The sequence below is a fragment of the Salminus brasiliensis genome, chromosome 23 (assembly GCF_030463535.1).
Source record: "Salminus brasiliensis chromosome 23, fSalBra1.hap2, whole genome shotgun sequence".
Classification (NCBI taxonomy): domain Eukaryota; kingdom Metazoa; phylum Chordata; class Actinopteri; order Characiformes; family Bryconidae; genus Salminus; species Salminus brasiliensis.
The window spans coordinates 26834863-26858588 of NC_132900.1; the positions used below are offsets into that span (position 1 = coordinate 26834863).

Genomic DNA, 23726 nt, shown 5'->3' on the forward strand with positions numbered 1-23726 from the left:
TGCGTACAATGTTGGCGAGGAACAATCACAAACCTGCCTTACTCAACCCATACATATTATTCCCCCACCAGCACTGGGAGGGTGAAGACCGACACACATGCCCAGTCAACCAGCGCATCTTTTTCCAACTGCTGCCGATGCAACGCCAGCAGGCAGCCAACACACTCTGAGGAAAGGGCTGTGTAGTCGGCTCTGATGCATCTGCCAGCTGACGCCAGTGCCAACTAAGCAGCGTCTCTCAGCTGATTCAGAGCAGTTTACCAGTGGTTGTCAGACTGACGGCTCATTTAAAAGTGTGCTTGTTCACTTCTTGTTCAATATTAAGTACAATATTTTAAAAAATGGATACCACCCTTGCCGAGCTAGGAGTCTTGCTTACAGGGAAGGCAGTATTGTTATCCACTACGCTACACAACTCAAATGAGCCTTTGAGAACTTCACCTAAGTCTGTAAAACTTTGTGAAAGTTGCTATGTGGGCTTTCCTAAGCCGACCTTTTGCTCACCGAGGTCCCGTCTTTCAGATTCCTCTTGTCCGGCTCTCATATTTCATCATGCACAAAGTTTGGTTGTTTTTTGACTGAAATATGAAATAAATAAAAGATGATTCAGAGCCTTTGCGTGAACAATCCTCTATATATAACCATTTGTTGTCTGTACTGAAAGCTCAGCCTGCGAATTCAGAGAGGACACTGACTCTCACTCCTGCCCCTGACCCGTTCCTTCGCTGTTTTTTGGAAAACTTATTTCCAAGGCCACCTCTTTGTTGTCCTGAAAATCCGTGACGGCGGCTTTAAATCCGAAATTCTATTTGTCCAGACTCTGACGGCTTTCTGTTGACCATCTCGGCTCTGTTTTTATTAGGTGCTCTCAGGTTTTTATGAGATGAAGAGAGGCATCGCAAATCCACTGCCTACCGATTCCTTCAGGTGTAGCTCTTAGAATTGGCTCTGGACATTTGGGAAGGGTAGTCTGAGAACATCTGCAGAACACATGGGCGAACAACAGTGCATTTGTGTTTTTTATTAAAATATATTCATATAAAATATGGATAGAAAACACTTCAACAACATTCAGAAACAAGCCAGTGTTTTTGCAGCATTTCTATGATACGTCTAGAAGTTGATTTCAATGTAATCCACAGTTTGGCAAATTAAGTGAACGAAACCTTTCACGCAAGCAAATGAAGTTGGATTGGTTGTCTGGTCGTCGTTGTTATGTGTGTATGTGTGTGTATGTGTGTGTGTGTGTGTGTAACTTTTTTTTCTTAAGCCAAAGTCAACCATTCATTTTGCTTCAAGTGATGATTTTTTTTTCCAGCTAGTGAACAAATAGCATCAACAAGGACCACCACTATCACTCCTCTCATCAGCACGAAATTGCCACGACATTGTCAACAAAGAATCCGTCAGATAACAAAAGTGAAAGTCAGCGAAGGTCAGTAGTAGAAAACAAGCGAGGAGAGACCTTCGTCTGACGTAGATCCATCCCATGAATGGACGTCGGCTCGCGTCCCAGGACCAGAGCCATTTACTCTAGGCCTTGTGACGTCTAGGTCTTGTTAGCCAGTCCTGAAGTACCAGTATCCTTCCCAATGTACATGTCAGCCAGCTTTTTGAACTGAGGCCCCCAGGTGCTGAGGTAATCGTATTCATGGTCTCCCTCCGTCAACGAGGACTCCAGGGAGCTTAGGGACTCGGCGATCGAACCGTTTCCCTCGTAAGCGTAAGTGGCCAGAGAATCGTAAGGGGGCGCCGATGGGTCGGTGTCATTCTCCTGCAGGCGGCTGCTGATAAAGTCGCGGACGTCTGAACATTCGTTCATGGGCGAAGGCCGGTGGTACGGGAAGAGCATCTCGGGGATGATGTCGCGCCTCATCTTGTTGCTCTCCATGACCTCCGGGTGGCGCAGCGTGCCGATGTCAAAGGCCTGCGTGTCCTCCTCGCCGCCGCCTTCATCGTTGTAGCTGACCACGTTGTCCCTCACGTCCTCTTTGGAGATGATCAGGGGCTCCTTCCGTCGCTGCTTCCTCAGAGCCGAGAACAGCACCACAATCACTAAAATGAAGACAGAGATACATTGCGGTCAGCATCCCCTTTATCTGAAACCCCTGACATTCCAGCTGGTCACTTTATGAATTCCACCTACTGGACCTTAAAGGTCCATTATATACAACAGATGTGCAGTTACAGACTGTAGCCCATCTGCTTCTGGACAGCTTATCAGCCCATTAGGCATAAGTGTAAAAGTTTCTGGACACAGGACTACTGTTTGACTAAGTGTTATTTGTGCAGTGGACGATGGGTGGAGAATGCCAAGGATTAGTGGCACTGCCAAGGTTGAGAGTGGTCCACCACTCAAAAATATCTAGCCTGAGTGGCTCTATGGTCAGAAATAGGCCATCGTTGGAGTGTTAGATGATGTCTAAAATTAAGCATGCCTCAATAGATGGGCCGAAATGAGGGTTTCTGATAGAGATGCTAAAAGTGGCAATCACTGTGTAAATATTTTTGACATCAGGAATGTAATTGATGGTTGAAAGAAAAAAATCGAACAACAAAAGGTATAATGACCGGTCTAAAAACATGGGTTCAATACAATGGGTTCGTACCAATTAGTTTTTTGATTCTGCGTTTGCAGTAGTTGCAATAGTGCTTCAGGTGGCCCAACTGTCTAAGTTCTGGCCCTATCATAGAGAGGTCTTGAGTAAGACCCAGCAATGCCACAGCTGTCGAAATGGTTGAAAGTTAAAAAAAACACAGATGGCCCTCACTCTTGCCATGTCTGTTAGCTGACATGGCAGAAATGAGAGTTAGCATTCTGGTATTGATAGTCTGCATTGATATTTTTTAAAGCTTTAGTTTGAAAAGACAGGGTAGCGCTTCAGGTGGCCCAACTGTCTAAGTGCTGGCCCTATCGTAAGGAGGTCTTGAGTTAGATCCCCAGAAATACCACTGCCGGAAGTTCAAGACAGCACAGATGGCCCTTATTCTTCTAGCTAGCTATTATGGATATATTTTAGTTGACCTAACAGAAATGAGAGTTAGCATTGCAGTATAGGCAGTTATCAATTAAAAGCTTTTTAATGCTGCATTTGCAATAGTTTAAAAAGATTCGTATTGGGTGCTTCAGGTGGCACAACTGTCTAAGTGCTGGCCCTATCATAGGGAGGTCTTAAGTAAGATCCCCAGCAATGCCACTGCTATCCATGGCCGAAAGTTCAAGAGAGCACAGATGGCCCTCACTCTTCCCCAGATCTTAACATGATGCTAGCTATTATGGATGTCTGTTAGCTGACATAGCATACATAAGTGTTAGCATTACAGTATAAACAGTTACCTCTTAGTTTTTTAATGCTGTGTTTGCAATAGTTGCAATGGTGCTTCAGGTGGCGCAACTGTCTAAGTGCTGGCCTCATCATAGAGAGGTCTTGATTAAATCCCCAGCAATGCCACAGCCATCCATGGCTGAAAGTTCAAGATTATGCATTTGCTATTATAGATGTCTGTTAGCTGAGAGCAAGTGAGAGTTAGCATTCTGGTATTGACAGTCTGCACCAATATTTTTTGAAGCTGCATTAGCAATAGTGCTTCAGGTGGCCCAACTGTCTAAGTGCAGGCCCTTTCATAGAAAGGTCTTGAGTTAAATCTCCAGCAATGCTACAGCTAACAATGGCTGAAAAAATTGGCCCTCAAGTTGGCCCTCACTCTTCCCCAAACCTCAGCATGATGCTAGCTATTATAGATGTCTGTTAGCTAACATAACATACTTGAGAGTTAGCATTCTGGTATTGATAGTCTTCATTGATGTTTTTTGAAGCTGCATTAGCAATAGTTTCGAAAGACCCAGTAGTGCCTCAGGTGGCCCAACTGTCTAAGTGCTGGCTCTATTGTATGGAGGTTTTGAGTGACAATATGGCAATGCCATAGCCATAAATAGCTGACAGTCCAAGACAACACAATTGGTATAGCTGGCCCTCAGCCTGATGCTAGCCATTATCCGGTCTGTTAGCTGACAAAACAGAAATGAGCGTTAGCATATTGCCAAAACACATCTCCAATTATACGTACTGAGCAGGATGACTATGCAGAGAAGGATAGCCACCAGGGCTCCAGTGCTGAGGCCGGCGGAGAGCAGGAGCGCATCCACGCTGCAGGAACGCATGCTCCCCGTGCTGTCACAGCCACACACACGGATGGTCAGCGTGCTGGTGCTGCTTTGGATGGGGTAGTCGTTGTCTGAGATGACCACGGGCAGGTAGTAGGCACTTACGTCTTGCCTGTTAAACCCACTCCTTCTGGTCAGAATTCTAGCTGTGTTATCTGGTGGGGTGGGGTGGAGGGTTGGGGGGTGAAAGGGAGGGGAGGGGAGGGGGGGAGAAAGAGAATATTGAAGCAGTGAGCGCCAAATGCTACCATCTGCTGAAAACGAGAAAATATAAACACACCCCTGCAATTTTGAGAGAGGAAAAAAGGCAGTATTATGGTCAATGAATTTTTCATGAATACCAAGATAGACATCAGAGAGAATACTGATTCACCTTCATTGTCAAAGATGGTAAAGTTTGGATTGCTGGTGCTTAGGCTGAATATAAATTTGTGACCGATGAGAGGCTCGTCCGTGTCTATGGCGCTGATGGTTTGGATTATCTGGAAGAACAAGAACAAAAAATAAATAAATAAATAAATAAAATAAATAAATAAATTATATATATATATATATATATATATATATATATATATATATATATATATATATATATATATATAGATAGATAGATAGATAGATAGATACAGTATAATAGTTGCTGCCAAAAAACTATATTAATTTTACATATATTCCGGTGCTTGGCCCCCATTTTTATATACATAAATAAAAAAATAATATTATTTCTTTTTATTCTTATTTTATTTTATTTGACAAGAACTATGGGGCCCAAGCATGGTCAAGTCAAAAGGTCACTTTAAAGATTATTCTTGAAGCCTCATTGCAGGTCATGTACCCTTTCTAGGTAGGAACTACGCAGCCCAACGATAGCTGGTAGCGCAGTCTTTTATATTTATAGTATAGTATTTCTCAGCCCTGATCCTGCTCCCAACACACAGGCCTTTATTGTGTTAAAGCGGGTGTGTTAAAACAGGAAAAGCAGTACAAAGAGCAGGACAGTGGGCCTCGAGAACCAGGGTTGAGAAACACTGCTATAGTACGCTATAAAAAAATGAGTCGAGCCAACTAAAAGTGATAAAGTACCTGACTACAGACGTTGCTTTTTGAGTTAATATATTATTATATGCATCTCAGTTGGGTCAACAATACACACTGAGTAGAGTTGACTCATTAGTAACTAAATTGCTCTTTGGCCCCTCCCCTAAACTTGTTTACTGTTTGTTCCCATTTACAAGTTAGGATTCCCCCATCATATAGGGACGGCCTTCTTATTCTCAGACTCCTGACCGTGGAAGTATGTGGTGTTGATGGGATTTGAATGGATGATCTGCTGAGACTCTTGGCATGCAAGTAGTTAGACAGTTGAACCACTCTAGAGCTGGGAAGCCATGTACATATCTGTGTCCAAGAAAGAAGCATAAGATGGGGCCTATCTTACACCCTTGCGGAAGGTTCTTCACGATGCTCATTGCTATCGTACACCAACGACCCTGTCATTAATAGCCCAGATCTCTAACCGCTGAGCCACCACTGCCCACAATCTCAGGGCAGAGCGCGAACGCAGTCTCTCACTACCAGAAATGATGCAGTCGAGATTCCTACATTTAGGGAATTTGCAGGACTGGTCAGCACAACTGGAGTGCAATGGCTGAGCCTCACAATGGGTGAACCACCTTCTTGATCATGTATCTCCCCTGCCATGTAAGTATTGACAAAGATACACAATACTGTAGTAGACAGTAGTCATAGACCCAATCTGTGAGGAGACCTTGTGATGCAATGCAATGGCATGTTTATGGCATGGCACTGTCAATGTTATGCATCAGGGTTCAAGTTATCTCCTCCCACACAATTGCTTTCCATTATATTAGCATATTGGCATTGACTTTTTTGCCCTCTCCCTGAATGTGCATTACCTGTGCACGATTTGATCAATTTAGCACTGAGGCCATTGAGCATTACTGTCTCAGACCTCGCCGTCCATTTGTCTGGCTTTGTACTGCCAATCACCTTTCATCAAGCGCAAATCTGCTTCCATTTCTACTAATGGAAAAGTTCCATTATGATAGAGTCAGCATATGGACTGTTAAATGGACTTCAAGCAAAATGGCACTAATATTTTTATGATTTTATTATTTATTTTCTTACCAATTTTTACACAAAATTTGACCTGCCATATTCAGGCCCTCTGTAATCACTACATGCTTATAATAATAGAACAGCTCCCACCAAAATGAAAATAGCTTTTGAATGCAGCGTACCTGCCCAGCTTTCACATTCTCGCACACAAACGTGTCGTACGACATGGCAAACTCGGGCGCATTGTCATTCACGTCCAGGACTTTGATCAAGACAGGAACGCGGCTCCTCTGACGAGGGTTATCTGGAGAAGAGGGGAAATTGGCAGTTTAAGCAGCATTGTAAAGACCTTCCCGCTTGGGAAATGATACTCTGCCGAGATGTTGCCATGATTGTGTTCTCGGCTCCCATGAGTAAACTCACTTATTTCGCTGGCGAGCACGGAGATGTTGTGCCACTTTGACACCTCCCTGTCCAGAGATTTCAAGGTGGTGATGGATCCGTTTCTGGGGTCGATGTGGAAGAGTCTGTCGGGATCTGTGTGCTGGTCTATTGCGAACCTGGAGGTGGAGGTGTTAGAATGTGTTAGAATTACTGTATAGAGGTCATGGGATACTTCTGCTTCTACATTTTATAGGACAAGACAGCAGATCTTCAAAAATGGGACATTTCTGGCCATGTCTGAGAGATTATTCTTAATATGGTGCTACCAATTAACCCACCCGTATGTAGCTTCCCCTAGCACTAGCAATGCTTCGACACTAGGAGGGTAAGGGCTTAACACATGCCTCTTTTCTAACTGCCGGGCAGTCGACAAGTTCAAAGCCCCCAGCTCCACGGCACCAGCTAACAGACGCCTGTGCCGGCCAACATCACTTAAGAGTGATTGGGACAGATGGCGTCGTCTATCCAGGCCGAAGAGAGCAAGACCAATTATGCTCTCTCAGACTCTGGCTGCTGATGGCAAAGTGGCATGGATCGGGATTTGAACTCACGGGTTTTAAGGGTTATCATGAACCATAGAACCATGACAACCCAAAGAACTATTTGACTGCATAAATGGTTAACTGGTTTTAATGGATCTAGAGCTGAAGAAGGGTTTCTTGACCCTGTTTGGTGCTTCATGAAACCATCGGCCCAAGGTTTTTCACCAGTACGAAGAAAGCTTTGACCAGGTACCAAGAACCATTTAAGCCATGTCCAGTTTTCATGGTTCTATATACTTAAGAACCATTATCTTTGCGAAAGAACCCTAGAAAAACCAGTAACCACCAGTAACCATCTTTGTAGCACTAAATGGACAATAGTATTGGGACCCCAACACACTACACCTACAGGAGCATTTAGGACATCCCATTCTAAACCCTTAGGCATTAATATGAAGCTGGTCCCCCTTTGCAGCTCTAACAGCAGCAGTTGGAGCTCTGTAGTTATTGAGCGTCAGAGGCTTTTCTGCACTATGAGCTCTATAAGCTCAGCACTCGGCCCTGACCCCGCTCTGTAACTTTACATGGTCTGACAGGCACTCGGTGGCTGAGCTGCTCTCTGTGAGCTGTTCCTCCTAAACGCTTCCACTGTTCAATAATAATACCACTTACAGCTGATGGTGGAAAATCTAGGAGGGAGAAAATTTCACCAGCTGACGTGTTGTTGTTGCAGCAATGTCTCCTATTACATACAGAACCACGCTGGAGTTCAGTGAGCTCTTTAGAACCTCCCGTTCTTTCACTAATGTGTGTGGAAAGGCTGACTGCATGGCTATGGGCTTAATATTTTACACTTGTGGCAACAGGCTTGAATGAAACACCTAAATTCAGTGATTAAGAGGTGTGTCCCAATACTTTTGTCCAAAGATCCCTTTCTCAGTACTATGTAACATCCTTTCTGCTAAGGACATTCGTATTATATATAATGACATAGAAGTCCTGAAGGACCCACTGTCCTGCACACAGATTTTCCCCTGCTCCCAACACCCCTGGTCCAGCTAATCAGCTCATTAAAAGGAAACCACTAAATGTGCAGGGCAGGAGTGTCCTCCAGGACCAGGGTTGGAGACCACTGATATAGAGGTCTGTACTATATGACTGGGTGTATGGTGTTCATGATGTCCAGCCAACTTGCTCCGTTATGCCTAATAACACATTTTCAACCTAAGAATCCAAACCTGCTGACCACTGAAAAAATAAGCTTACTGGACGGGGTAGTCTGTAGCATCAGGATCCCAGGCCGTGACCGTTCCAATAATACTTCCCTTTGGCGTGTCCTCATTGACCTCAATAACAAACTGAGGCCTGCTGAAGACCGGTGGTTCGTCCACATCTTTAGCTGTGACTTTAACAGTGGCAGTATCTGAGAACGGGCCCAGGTGGAGGAAGTTGGGGTCCGTGTTCGTGTTGGTGACTTCCACTTTGACGGTGTACACCCTCCTGCTCTCATAGTCAAGTTGCTATGAAAAAAATAATTTCACAGGATTGCTGATCACTGTAGCCGACAGTCACATTACTAACAAGTTAAGCAATTTAAACTATTAATACTATAAATAAAGTGAATATTCATAAAGTAAGACACACACTAGTCCACATTCCATGTTCATGGTTACTGAAAAGACCTCTTATGGTTGAATCATAGTAAACTACAGAAGTAAATGAACAAAAAACAAAACAATGAAGATTAAAGATAACTAAATATTTAATCTTAAATAAAATTAAGATCTAAATATAAAATACATTAATTAAGATTCCAAGTAAGGGAAACAAATAAAATAAAAATAAAAAAACAGAATTAAATCAATATAATAATACAGTAAAAATATATATTTATAAAAAAGAAATTACTATATAAAGTATGCATTTAAACAACCAAAAATTCTAAAGTTAAACCAAAAAAAGTATTGGTTTAACATTTTTACCTTAACCAAAGTAAGGAGATAAAAAGTAAAAATTAAGAAAACATTGAATTTCTAAAATTAGCTTTAAAAATGATTAAATAAAAGTATAATCTGAAAAGAAAAAACTCAAATTAAAAGAAAAGTAAAATCAATTCCAAAAACAGTGTACAGTGTACAGTCCAGTGGTTTTCATTTGATACTTTACCCTTAAACCAGAGTTTTTTTAAACTCTGTTTTTTTAAACATCAGTCATTTTTTTTTATTAAAATGAAGATTAAAATGATAAAATACAAGTATGGTTTTAATCCATATCAAAATCCTAAAACCCTAAAACAACAAAAGAAAACTTCACCAGAAGATCACCAGTACTGGATTAACATTAGAGGTAGATAAAAGTAAAAAATAATAAGTTATCACATTGTACTACATTTGAAAAATGCTAATTAACTTTAGAATAAAACAACAAAAATATATATATTTGCTCAAATTACAACAAATAAGAAAACTAAAAGTAAACCAGTATTATGAAAAGTATTAGTAAATGTTAGGAGATTAAAAAAAAAGAAACATTTGAATGTAGAATAGTAAAAAAGATCAAATAAATAAAAGTATGATTTTAAACAAGCAAACAAAACAATACATTTACAAACAAAAGATCAAATAAAATAAAAAAACTAAAAGTACATCAAAAGTACTGCTTTAACATTTGTACCTTTCTGACCACAATGATCCCTTCTTGGGTCATTTCATCTGTGATGATATCCAGCGAGTCTTTCCCATCTCCGTCCACAATCCTGTACTTCATCTCAGCGTTCTCTCCTTCATCCCCATCGTTGGCTTTTATTCGACCCACAGTGAAGCCAATTTCCGCTGACTCGTAAGCGCTTAGATGGTAAGAGCCTTCAGGATGAGAAGTTCTGGTTAGTTGAAAGCTAAGTTCACAACATATGAAAAATGATCGTATGAAGTATGAAGAGTTATGGTAGGCCAAACATCTAGAGGTTTGGGTGTAGCGTAGTGAGTAACAACTACATCCTGAAAGTACTGGATGGAGCACCACCATCAATCCAGAGAACACAGTTCCACTTCTGCTCCACAGCTCAATGCTGGGGGGCTTTTTACCCCTCTAGCCCCCGCCTGGCATTAGGCAGCATGGGGCCAATAGGTTCATTTTGTTTATCTGCTCCAGAGAGTCCTATTTGGGATATTTGCCTGCGCCAAGCCCACATCAAGTCACATCCTGACACGGCCTCCATAACATGGGCACGGCTGGATGTGAACTTTTGAACGGAACAGTACTTGGGCTGCAACTGATGACACTGGTTTCATGAGTGAGCATGCATGAGCTCTGTGGTTTCATCTAGTGGTCAAACAAGGAACTGCAGCGCCCTGTAAATGGCGAGCCTTGTGCAGGATTGGCTAATTACAGAAATACTGGCTTTTTTTTATTAATATAACTATGGATGGAGTTACGCAGCCTCAGTGTGGAGTGCTACAGGTGCGGTTCTCCCTATTACAAGTCAATGCAGCATCACAGTGATTCTGAAGCTGCTATTTTAAGATTTTAAGATGAACAGTCCATCTTACTGTAGGCGAAGCGAGGGGGGCTGTCGTTTACATCTGTGAGGGTGACATTGACCATGGTGGTTCCGGAGAGACCCCCCATCTGTCCTGCCATGTCCTTGGCCTGAATAACCACCTGGTAGTCCTTTCGCACTTCTCGGTCCATGTTGGACAGCGCTATTCTGACGATCCCTGTCCGAGAGAACATGCACACAGATTGGATTAGCTTATCACACATTCGTACAGTCCAGTTCAGCATGTTGTAAGCATGGCAGTACAAAGACAGTCAACTGGACAACTGGCTTCCTGTAGCTGCTGCCCGCATCAGATTCAAACCCCTGAAGCTGGCCTACAAAGCCGAGAATGGACCAGGTCTTTCGTACTTGATGGTGATGGTCAAAAGCCGATCCACACTAAGAGCCCTTCCAGCTTGAAGTACGGCTCGGCTCGACCCACCATCCTTTAAGATCCACGGAAGACGAGTGTCCAGGCTTTTTTTCTGATCTGGCACCAAAGTGGTGGAACGAGCTTCCCCTGGGTGTCCGAGCGTCAGAGTCGCTGAACTGAAGACCCAAGGAAGGCAAAGTGTAGTGTATGTTGAGTATTGTGGTCTCCATATTTAGTAGTGTCTAAGCTTTGAGCTATCTTCTGGATTCTAGCCGATACAAACTAGCTAAGGCTATTTTCTGAGGTAACAGTGAAGAGAGTGTCTGCTTAACGTAAGCTGGGCTAAACCTGCTAATAGTGTAATAACAGACTGTGCTTGGCTATTATAGTAGGCATGCATTCACATTTTTTGGAAAATGCTGCATTCAGGATATGACTGCCTGTTCCTGTGGAAGCTATGGTTTATTGATAGACTTTCAAAGAGGAGGTTTAGAAACGGTAGCTTTATTTATGCAGGCTGTGCAGTAAAAAGATCTGGTGCTGAATTAAACATGCCATTATATAATGCCTTTAATATCATGTAGCGTAATAATATTGACTAAATGTGCTCCAGAGAGGTGGCGAGAGGAGTTTGATTCAGCACTAGTGGCTGAAAATGCAGTAGCTCTTTCTCAAGGCCACCCTGGAATGCATTTCCCAAAAGCTTTGCATTTTAATGTCTGTGTGTGTCATTTCATTTATTATTATTATTATTATTATTATTGATATTCATTTATGAGAATTTTGTCATTACAGGTGTCATTGAATTAATAGAAAATGCTTTTCTGTGCCAATTCTGAGGATAAAATTTTTTGTTATGATGCTAGAGAGAATGTCTTAAATAGAGTCAATCAGCCAACTCATATTTTCACTCTGACATATATTGAGGGTGACCCTCATTTTCAGTATAGCCGAGAATTTACAACAAACAGGGATTGAAGAAAAATAGTATTTAATTTAAACTAAAATCAAAGATTAACCAAAAAAAAACATAAAAAGGAAAACAATCAAGATAATAAAACATTACAAGAGCATAAAAGGTAACCACTAAAATAGAATTAGTCAGAGAAACAATAAAATGGAAACAAATAATGTAGAATCAAATAAATAAAGCCAGAGTTGGGAGATAAAAAGGTACAAATATGCAAACATAAATTTTAAAATTGTTTTTACAAATTAAAAATGACTGAAAAATAAATAAGCACAGTTTTAAACAACCAAACAAAATGATAAGAAATAAAACTACAATCAAATAAGCAAACTAAAATGAAGCTAAACTAAAAAAAAATAACTATTTAAATTTTCATTTTAATGTAAATAAAAAATATATATAATTACTTTCTTTCTTTATAAATTATATAATAAGTAATAATAATAATTAATTTAAGTAAAACAGATTGGACTGGAGATGGTAGAGTGGAGGAAAATTGGCCCTTTTTTTTGGCAAAGGAATTTGCATATCCTATTTTTTAAGGCTCAGAAATTCTCCCTGTTCTGATTCTCCTTTGATTTCTTCTTCCTGTCTTGACTGACAAATGCCAAATTTCTCTGACTGATAAAAGAGACCTCTGACTGACTGACTGACTGACAGACTGACAGACTGACTGACTAACTAAAGCTAAGGTCCACCACTCAGGGCAGCGTCTGTCAGAGCGAATGTGTACGTTTTAATATAGGTTCTATTGAACAGTGAGAGAGTCTCTCTGAACCCAGGATCACTTTCCTTTCTCTGTTTTATGAAATCTGGTTGGAATGTGTGCTGTTCCGCCCTGGACTCTGGACTCTGGACTCTCGGACTCTCTTGTCCTGTCCCCCGGCTGAAATGGAGATTCTGATTGATATTGCTGTTGACTTTGACTGTCTGTTGTCCCGCCACTCAGATAACATGACAGAGTTTGATTGGTCCTACCTCTGGGTTAAACTATGTATAGTCCCACCCCCAGCTGACATAAAGGTTTTGATTGGTTCTATAATTCAGTTTGACTGAAATGGAGACTCTGATTGGTTCTGCCACTGAGTTTGACTGTGTTGTCCGGCCTCAAATTAAGGAAAGATTTTTATTGGTTGTATAAGTGAGTTGACTGTCTGGTGTCCTGCCCAGTGCCCTGCCCCCTGATTGGTTTGTCAAGTGGGTTTGACTCTCTTGTCCTGTCCCCTTACTGAAATAAAGATTTTGATTGGTCTGTGTATAGTCCCACCCTCAGCTAAAATTGTTGTTTTGATTGGTTATGTAATTGAGATGATTGTCTGGTGTCCCGCCCCCCAGATGAATCCTAAAGATTTTGATTGGATTTTTGGTTGATTGGTTTTTACCCCTTACTGAAATTAAGCTTCCTATTGGTTCTACCACTGGGTTTGACGCTTGTGCCCTGTCCCCTAACTGAAATAGAGATTTCGATTGGTCGTACCTTGGTTTAACTGTGTGTAGCCCTGCCCCTAGCTGAGCAAGTGATTTTGATTGGTTCCACAACAGAGATTTGATTAAATGTGGACTCTGATTGGTTCTGCCATTGAGTTTGGCTGTCTGTTGCCCCTCCCTCCCAAACAAATGAAAGATTTCAGTCTGTTGTCCCACCCCCAGCTAAAATGGACATTCTGAGTCGTTTTGCTGCTGGATTTGACTGTCTGTTGTCCCATCCCTCACTGAACTAGAGATTTTGATTGGTTCTGACACTAAACTTGTCCGGTTGTTGTCCCACCCCTGAAGCTGAAGTGGACATTCTGACTGGTTTTGCTGCTGGATTTGATTTGTCTTTCCAGTTATGGGTGTAGATCAGTGACTGTATGATTAAGGAGAGTGGATTTGTGAAACTAGCATCTAGCATGATTAGGACCTTTATTGGGCTGGTCCTGGCTCATGGGGCACATGATTTACACCCCTGCTTTAGGGCCTATGTGTTGACTCTTGTCCCTGTGAACCCGAGCAACATTTTACCAGGAGACGTATCCCAGTAAACTGGCTCTAGTAGCGCTTCTGCTAAGAGAACTGCTGCAATTTTGCACAGACATAAAGGTATTGCCTTAATGGACTTAACAAGAACATCCAGGGTCTGAGTATTAACAGCAGTCTAAATAAAGTGACAGGTTTATACAGTTCAGCAGGTATTTGTTAACATTTAAGCCTATTCGTTCTCTTCTAGAGGTATTCTTGTCAAGTGCGCTACTCCAGGAATGTTTATGCATGATCTCCTTTTGCACACTACTAGTTCAGTAGCTCCAAAAGTCATGGCCATGCTAGCAACCCCCCCGCCCCCCCGCAGATCCCCTTGTAAAAAACGAAAAGAAAAAAGTGATTGAATCATAAATGTCATAGCGTAAGTTCAGAGGACCCACCTGTTTCGGGCTCCACAGAGAAGTATGGCTGACCTTGTAGGATGCTGTACACCAGCTTAGCACTGTTACCATATGAGGCGTCATCTGCATCAGTGGCATTGACTTCTATCACAAAAGTACCTGTAGGTAGAGGAGACAGCACGTCAGCAGAGAGGTCAAGTAGGTCATCAAAAGTTTGGCTAGTATCTGCTTTGGTTGTGAAATTAGATGATGTGAAGTAACATATCAATAATAAAGATAGTAATTTATTTATAATAAATTATGAAATATGTCTTTATAATAAATAATAACATGAATAATACATAATAACAGGATAATAACATCAATAATAAATAATAACAGGATAATAACATCAATAATAAATATTAACAGGATAGCACCAATAATAAATATTAACAAGATAACAACACTTTTTCATAACCATCAACGAACATAACAAAATTATTCATTTGTCTTCTCCTTCTTGTTGATCTTTTCTCTTAATCTTCATTCATACTACTCTTCTTTTTGTTCTTATTGTTGTCCTTATTCATGTTGATCATCTGCTTCTTGTTGATTCTATTGTTGATCTACATCAGTGGTATTGTTGTTCTTATTTCTGTTGCTCTTCTTCTTCCTCTTCTTCTTGGAGGTGTCCATGTCCTTTTCTCTTTCTTCTTCTTCTGTTTGTTCTTCTTCTTCCTTTTCTTCTTTTCTTCTTATTATTGTGCTTTTAGTATTGTTGTTGTTCTTCCCCTCTTTCTTCTTATTCTTATTGTTGTTGTTTACCTTTTCTTCTTCTTCTTCTTCTTCTTCTGAATCTTTTTCTTCTTATTATTTGTGTTGTAGTTCTTCTTCATTTTCTTCTTCTTCCGTTTCTTTGTGGATGTTGTTCTTCCACTTTTTATTTTTCTTGTTGTTCTTTTCCTTTTTTTTCTTCTTATTGATCTTCTTCTTGTTGATGTTTTTCTTCCTATTATTCTCCTTATTTTGTTGTTGTTGTTCTTCCCCTTTTTATTTTTCTTCTTATTCTGATTGTTGTTCTTCTTCTTTTTTTAATCATCTTTTTCTTCTTCTTGATCTTTTTCTTCTTATTATTACTTTTTTGTTGTTGTTCTTCATCTTCTTCCTTTTCTTAGTGGTGTTGTTCTTTTCCTTTTTCTTCTTCTTCTTGATATTTTTCTACCTCTTCCTAATTTTTATCTGTTTTTTTTTTTTTTTTGTTGTTGTTGTTGTAACTCTTTTTTTTCTTCTTCTTGATATTTGTTTTCTTCTTAATTTACATCTGGTTCATCTTTTTCTTCTTCTTCTTCTTCTTCTTCTTCTTCTTCTTCTTCTTCTTCTTCCTCTTGGTATTCTTTTTTCTTTCTGTTCTTTCTGTTCTCCATGTTGCTCTTGTTGTTTCATTGTTCCTGTTTATCTTATTTCATGTCAATTAAATAGTTTACTTTCAAATATAACCATTTGTATCATCACAGTTCCTGTAATAACCGTAATAAATATAATAATTCTTATTATTAGCAGTATCAGTAGGAGCAGCAGCAGTAGTATTAGTAGTAATCCGATTGTTCTTGTTTGAGTTGTTAACAGTCATCAGGGGCCGTGAATTGTTACATTTTTGTAATGGGACAACTTCCATCCCCGGTTTAAGGAAAGATTAATGGGGGAAATTAGCGTGCGGACTGCAGGCCAGATGTTAACAAGTTCCTCTCTGCTAATGTTGCGCTCTTTAGGTGAGGGTCCTCCCTCGGAACACGAGGTCCGAGATTGGTGTTAGGAAAAAAAGTGTCGGTTGATTAATCACGGGATAAAGACGGCGAACAGACTGCTCGGCTGAGACGCTCAGAGGTTACTGTCCCATTACAGCAGCAGGCTGCCAGGCTCTTATGCATATGCATGCCCTGCTTTATTTCACCCAGCAATTTTAAAGCCGCAGTGTCGTACGTCAGGACGTCACCACCGAGCCATGGCCCCCCGATTGTGTGACACTGGGGTGATAAGAAGGGAATTAAAATTAGATGTAAAGTAGGAAATGTGATAAGACAAGCAAATAGGATTGTCTTAGTCTGGCACGGCGCACTGGAGCTCAAACGAGGCCACTGCACCTAAATTGGGTTTCATTCATACATACATTTGCATGCATAATAAAAACCGATGCAGGCCAATTTACACAGTAACTTCACAAGCGCCTCACGAATCCCATTCACTGCTGGTTCCAGCATAATGTGATTCTTTAGGTACGAAGCTCATTCTTTTAAATAACGTACACATTTCTATACGTTTGATAATGCTGCGTCTTCTGACTTGCTCGAGTTGAACTTATTTTAAAGGGACTTATTTTTCTTTGTACTTCCCCGCTGTTTACTTTCCTGAGAACTCCAGGGTCCAGTTAGACACTCCCATCATTAGCCACCTACAGTGCACTTTAATGATACTGCACCACCGCCACATATTGGTCATCATCACACTCACCCACAGCCAAAGTCCAGAATTAGAAATGCAGCCTGTAGCAACCTGGAAGCCAGTGAACATCAGTCTGGTTCTAGGGTTCCTTGCTTTTCTGATATCCTTGATGTTACAAGGCCTAAACCAGACTAAAACTGCAGTGGTTTAAAGGCCTAAAGAAAAATGCAGCCTGTAGCAACCTAGTAGCCTGTGAACATGAGTCTGGTTCTACCTGGAAGCTGGTGAACATTAGTCTGGTTCTACCTGGAAGCCAGTGAACCATCAGTCTGGTTCTAAGGTTCTATGCTTTTCTGATATCCCTGATCTTACAAGGCCTAAACCAGAGTAGAATTGCAATGGTTGAACAGTCTTAAGAAAAATGTAGCCTGTCGCAAAATGGTAGCCAAAGAATACGAGTCTGGTTCTACCTGGAAGCCAGTAATCCTTAGTCTGGTTCTAGGGTTCCATGCTTTTCTGATATCCTTGATGTTACAAGGCCTAAACCAGACTAAAACTGCAGTGGTTTAAGGCCTAAAGAAAAAAGCTGCCTGTAGCAACCTGGTAGTCAGTGAACATCAGTCTGGTTCTAGGGTTCCTTGCTTTTCTGATACCCTGATCTTAGAAGGCCTAAATCTGACTAGAACTGTAATGGTTGAACAGCCTAAAGAAGAATGTAGCCCATAACAACCTGGTAGCCAGTGAACATCAGTCTGGTTCTACCTGGAAGCCAGTGAACATCAGTCTGGTTCTAGGGTTCCTTGCTTTTCTGATACCCCTGATCTTAGAAGGCCTAAATCAGACTAGAACTGCAATGGTTGAACAGCCTAAAGAAGAATGTAGCCCATAACAACCTGGAAGCCAGTGAACATCAGTCTGGTTCTAGGGTTCCTTGCTTTTCTGATATTCTTGATGTTACAAGGCCTAAACCACACTAAAACTGCAGTGGTTTAAAGGCCTAAAGAAAAATGCAGCCTGTAGCAACCTGGTAGTCAGTGAACATCAGTCTGGTTCTACCTGGAAGCCAGTGAAAATCAGTCTCGTTCTAGGGTTCCATGCTTTTCTGATACCCCTGATCTTACAAGGCCTAAACTAGGGTAGAATTGCAATGGTTAAACCGCCTAAAGCAAAGAAAATGCAGCCCGTAACAACCTAGAGGCCAGTGAACATCAGTCTGTTTCTACCTGGAAGCCAGTGAAACATCAGTCTGGTTCTAGGGTTCCTTGCTTTTCTGATATTCTTGATGTTACAAGGCCTAAACCACACTAAAACTGCAGTGGTTTAAAGGCCTAAAGAAAAATGCAGCCCCAAGCAACCTGGTAGCCAGTGAACATCAGTCTGGTTCTACGGTTCCATGCTTTTCTGATATCCCTGATCTTACAAGGCCTAAACCAGACTAAAACTGCAATGGTTGAACAGCCTAATGAAAAAGCAGTTTCTTTTATTCTATTATTTTTAAGACTTTTCAATCTCCTCACACAGAGGTGCAATGTTGTTTCGTCTTAAGTGGAATCCCTCTGAAGCCATAGCAATAGTACTGAACAGCTTCAGTACATCTTCCCCTAAAGTCGTTCTGCCGCTGGCATGATCTTCACTAAGGCTAAGAAGAAAGACCCCTCTCAAGCAGCCATGTTTAAGACTATTTGTGAGAAAGCAAATAGCCATTCAAACCAATTACAATGGTCTAAGGTTTTCTTCTTCTTAGGAAATGTCTCTGAAAACATGCTCAACAAATTCACAAAAACTCATTTTAATTTGATCATTGCTGAAACTAATCTGGCTGGAGAAACTATTTACATTAAAATACATTCAAAAATAAGCAAAAACTTAAAATCTCAAAAAATAGACACGCACCAAGCCAGCAGTTGGTGACTAGAATCAACTGGTTTTCAGCACGACCAGTGTGATGACTGGTGACAGGCCAATCAGTTTCATATAGCAGATTCTGGATCAGTCACATTTGCTTTTATGCACCGCACAAGAGCACCAGCAGCACAAACACAGACACATACACAGCATGGCTGTGACTACAATGGCTCCCTATAGACCTTTCTTACAGTGGAGTACTGGGTCGTCCGTCTGCACTGTTTACAGCGCACTCGGCTTCAGCATCCCTCAAAAATCTCCACTGGGCTTGAGCACGGTGAACAGGAGGGTAGTTAAGATGTCTGATAAGTCAGTCCAACATGGATGAAGGACTAATTCTTCCCCTGCATCTGTGTAAACATTAGCAGCATTAGCGAGTTTAGTCTGTTATGTTATTTGGCTTCTTTGCTCTTTGGCAGGCAGTTGTCAAATCATTTCCCTTCTAGTTGTAGCGTGTATGACTACACATGAGACAAATGTGATTTTTTATATGATGAGGTCAATGTTCTAACCATCTAGTGAAAAGTCTTCCCAGAAGAGTAGAGTGCAGTGGGCAGTGGTGGCTCACTGGTTAGATCATCAGGCTATTGATGGCAGGATCGTGGGTTTGATACCCGGGCTCAGCAAGCTGCCACTGTTAGGCCCTTGAGCAAGGCCCTTAACCATCTCTGCTCCTCAGGCGCAGCAGCGATGGCTGCCTACCGCTCCAGGCATGTGTGCTCACTGTCAGTGTGTGTGTTCGATCACTAGCGTGTAGCCAAATTCCATCTGTGTCCAACACAAATGGTGAATATGGGCGTCTTATCTCGTCCTTAGCACTGCGACAACTGTAGAACAGACAGGCTGAATTTGGCATCCTGCTACGTGTAAGAGATCTGGGGATCTTGCCCATCCAACCTTATGTTATTCAATGGTATTACAGGTATTACAGTTATTAAAGTTTATATACTGTATATGCATGGATCATAATGTACCCATTTTTATTTATTCTCTTTTACCTTTTTTAAACTTTCTTATATTTAGCAAGAGTTTTGTCTTGATTTATATTTTTCCTCACTATGATAAATTTTTTGTCCAGCAGTTTCATTTAAAAAAACTGGCAAAACTACCTTTTTTCCAAAATTATCCTCAAATTACACCAAGTATCATAAATCTGACTGGAGAAACATTTGAATATTTTGAAAAAGCTATTTATTTTTATTTTAACCTAAAAATAAGCACAAACAAAACATATTATGTCTAAATAATATATCCAGGGTTCGTCAAAAGACAGCTCCTGTGTTAGTTAGCACTGTTCCACTGCAGAAAAGACTTCTGACTCTGGCATTCACCCAATAAAGGTTCACCCACTATGTCTAAGTCTAATTTCTATTTCATTTAATTTGATAGTGATTTATAAATCAGCCTGGAGAAACATTTTCATTAAAATACACTTGCCAGAATTGTTTATTTTGGCTTAAACAATAAGCACAAACATTGCTGATTATGACTATAGTCACTTTAGTCTATTGCAATAAAGAGAAACACTGAGAATCATATATATATATATATATATATATATATATATATATATATATATATATATATATTGGATAGGATATAATACTTATATATCATAATATATAATAAAAAATTATACTTTGGAAGAAATTGGTAAAAAAGAGGGTCAATCTTCTACTACATGTATTCTATTTACTGCAGCAGCACCGAAATATATAATAATCAAATATTTAAACTATGTAAGATATTTGGGGCAAGTCTATAGATATATTTTGGGTATGTATAATATATTTAGGGTAAGTCAAATTCTGTAACTGTGCTGCCTAGGTTACACCCACTGAGGTTCAGCCATGTGTTTAAGTCTTACTTTTTAAGTAAATACCAAGTCAAATCAATTGCAACGGTCTAATATTTAGCTATTTAGGAAATACAATTACAATGTAAATAGATATTTTTCACAAAACTGAGAAAACAATATTTTCATTAAAATACATTTGGAAATTAGCCAGATTTTTACACACAAACCTTACTGAATATTAAGATACTCACTATAGTGTCACTATAGTATATTATAATAAATATGTTTACTTTTTTATTAGATTTTTGTATTTATAAATCTGGAAAAAGAAAACTATTTTCATTTGAATACATTTGAAAATTTACCAGAAATGTTTTTTTTTTTTACAATAAAATAAGAAAATAAGATCAAACTTTAATGAATTATTAATAAAGTCACTTTAGTCTATTATTTATATATATATATATATATATATATATATATATATATATATTTATATATATATATTTACATTGTGAAAAATCCATAATTTCTCATAAAAATAGTTTATTTTATTCAGTATTTTGTAGAAATGACTACTGATACTTGTCATCTCATTTAGTTATCTTAATTATTGCTATAATTACAGAATCTGATATAGACCTTATAGACCTCAAATTTAAGAAAATACTTTGGTGAATGACATTGAAAAGATGTTGGTGAATGAGACCCAATATTCTTATATATATAACTATATTGTATACAGTGGAAAGCCCTTCCAGAAGAGTAGAAGCTCATACTGCAGCACTACTAAGTGTTTGGACGTATAGTGTCTATATAATATATCCATGGTAAGACAAAAGTCAGATCCTGTCCCAGTGATGCTTAGTTTACACTGTAGATCTGTAGAAAGGCTGATTCTGAATATACTGATTCTGAAGCTGAGATGTGGAGATAATGGAGGAATGGTGAACATTGTCATTTGAGCTAAACTGTAATTTCTCTTTGCTTCATTTTAATTACAGGATTTATTTAACATGAATTAAAGCTGCTAAACTGCTATTTCCCTGTGAGGGGCATTGTCTAGCTTATAAAACCATATTTATCCAGTGTAGTCAGTTTGACTGGATGTAATTGGGCATAATTTCCTGTCATTTTAGCACTGAGCAGTGCATCTTCTGGAGCTTTTGGAACTATCATAGGGAGGCAAACAGTCCAATCAAACTACACAGGGCTAGCACATCCGTCCTGACCTCCTAACAACTGGACTGTAGAGCTGCAGCCGTGCTGTAATGCAGTCAGGTGCAGAAATGCTAAACGGACTCCACATGCTCATGGCGGACGCAAGGCCGCTTTGAAGGGGGAGGAAAATTGCTGCAAAACTCCAGCATCACACTTCAGTCCCAGTGCGGCACTCGCTGACATTCTTCATGCTCCACGGGCTTGTCAAAAAAATAAAAGCCTCAAAACGAGAGGCGCTGAGCCATCCTTGACCTTAAAAGCTCTGGGATGAGAGAACGGCAGCCGTCGCGGCCGAGACTAGTCTCCCATGGCGACATCAAATGCAACGTGGAACAAAAAAAAAAAAAAAAGACAAACAAAGCAGAAATGGCAACGTTAATTCCCTCACCCACGTCAGACATCTCCGGCACACTGGCCGCGTAGACGTCCTTGGTAAATTTGGGCTCGTTGTCATTGATGTCATGGATCTTGACAATGAACTCGGTGGCAGGTTCCAGAGGGAGGCCCGTGTTCTTGTTGAAAGCCTGAGCTTGCAGGGTGTACGAAGCCTTCTCTTCTCGGTCCAGCCTCTGAGTTGCGTGGAGATCGCCGGACTTTTCATCGATTCGGAAAATGGTGCCCGCTCCTTCTCCAGAGAGGACATACCTGGCCGTCCCGTCCCCTCTGTCCTTATCTGAGCGAAGCTAGAGGGAGATAGAAGAAGGACATGTCATGCCTGGACTCTTGTCTTATGTCGGACTAAAAAAAGGGTATATATACGTGGAATTATTTCAAAAGGTTCTTCTTATAACTCTCATAACTCCTAAAAAGGTCCAGCCCATATTCCCTTCCCCAATAGTCCACTACTTTACAAGCTATCTCCAGGGGTCATCAGTTTGGCACCTCCCTTCCTTAGCGTTTCACCTTCAGGTTGGCGTCCCAGACCCAAGCTTACTTCCTAGACCTATCACTTGACCACACTGAAGAAGGACCCTCATGCATGGCCCCTTATCTCAAGCCATTCTTTAGGTAATACTGGAACTCTTTTTAGGGCTATATATATATATGTACCGTCAATTTAAAAAATAAACCTTACTGAATATTAAGATAGTTAGACACTAGTGTATTATAATAAATATGTTTATGTTTTTAAGATTTTTGTGTTTATAAATCTGGAAAAAAACAATTTCCATTTGAATTAATTTAAAATGTGCCAGAAATGTTTTTTTTTTTTACAATAAAATAAGAAACTAAGCACAAACTTATTAAATAATGAATATTTAAAAAGTCACTTTAGTCTGATATTTAGTCTAATTATTATAATATTTATCAATAAATCATTATTATCAATAATTTCCCATAAAATAGTTTCTTTTATTCAGTATTTTTTCGAAATGACTACTGATACTTGTCAATAGACCCACTCCATAACTGTAGTACCACACTGAAGAAGAACCCTCATGCATGGCCCCTCATCTCAAGCCAAATAATAGGTAATACTGGAACTCTTTTTAGGGCTATATATATGTACAGCCATTTTTAAAAAAAAGATTCTCCAGAGAACATCTGGAGGTTTTGCTTTCCATTTAACCTTGGAAAGAAGCATATAAGAAACATTCGGGGGGAAAGTAGAAGAAGAATGGATCTCCAAAAGGCATTAAGTTAGAGATTTGAACATTCAATTCAGCACTTTTTAATTAAGAAATGGCAGCTGACGTCGGACAGCGGAGGTCAAGTGGAGGTCTGAAAGGCCGAGAAAACAGAGAGAGAGAATTGCTTGTGGGATTGCTAGAAAGGCAAAATCTAAAGGCCTTCAGGGACATATGGAGACTCTCAAAAGGTAAAATATGACCTTCACGAGAAAAAACGCCATCTAGTCATCAGAAAGAAAAGCATCCCTTCATTTAGCCTCAAAAGGATTTAAGATGAGTTGACTTGCCCTGGTGTCAGTTTAGCGGTTCGAAAAGTTACAAAAAGCATAGCCATTC

At 40.1% G+C, this 23726-nt stretch overlaps 1 protein-coding gene and 1 non-coding gene across 2 annotated transcripts in view; both read right to left on the reverse strand.

The window, feature by feature from the left end:
* Positions 1-1005: 1005 nt before the first annotated feature.
* cdh10a (cadherin 10, type 2a (T2-cadherin)) overlaps positions 1006-23726 on the reverse strand; it is a 41570-nt gene continuing 18849 nt past the window's right edge. The window contains exons 3-12 of the mRNA XM_072668515.1: positions 22148-22442; positions 14454-14573; positions 10719-10886; positions 9844-10031; positions 8437-8690; positions 6668-6804; positions 6427-6548; positions 4539-4647; positions 4069-4320; positions 1006-2055 (exon numbers count right to left, since the gene is read on the reverse strand). Of these exons, the coding sequence (XP_072524616.1) occupies positions 1550-2055; positions 4069-4320; positions 4539-4647; positions 6427-6548; positions 6668-6804; positions 8437-8690; positions 9844-10031; positions 10719-10886; positions 14454-14573; positions 22148-22442 (2151 nt within the window). The 3' untranslated portion in view covers positions 1006-1549. The remainder of the gene's footprint in view (positions 2056-4068; positions 4321-4538; positions 4648-6426; positions 6549-6667; positions 6805-8436; positions 8691-9843; positions 10032-10718; positions 10887-14453; positions 14574-22147; positions 22443-23726) is intronic.
* Positions 5709-5874, reverse strand: LOC140546263 (U1 spliceosomal RNA). Its single transcript, XR_011978325.1, has one exon. It is a non-coding gene; the product is annotated as a U1 spliceosomal RNA (small nuclear RNA).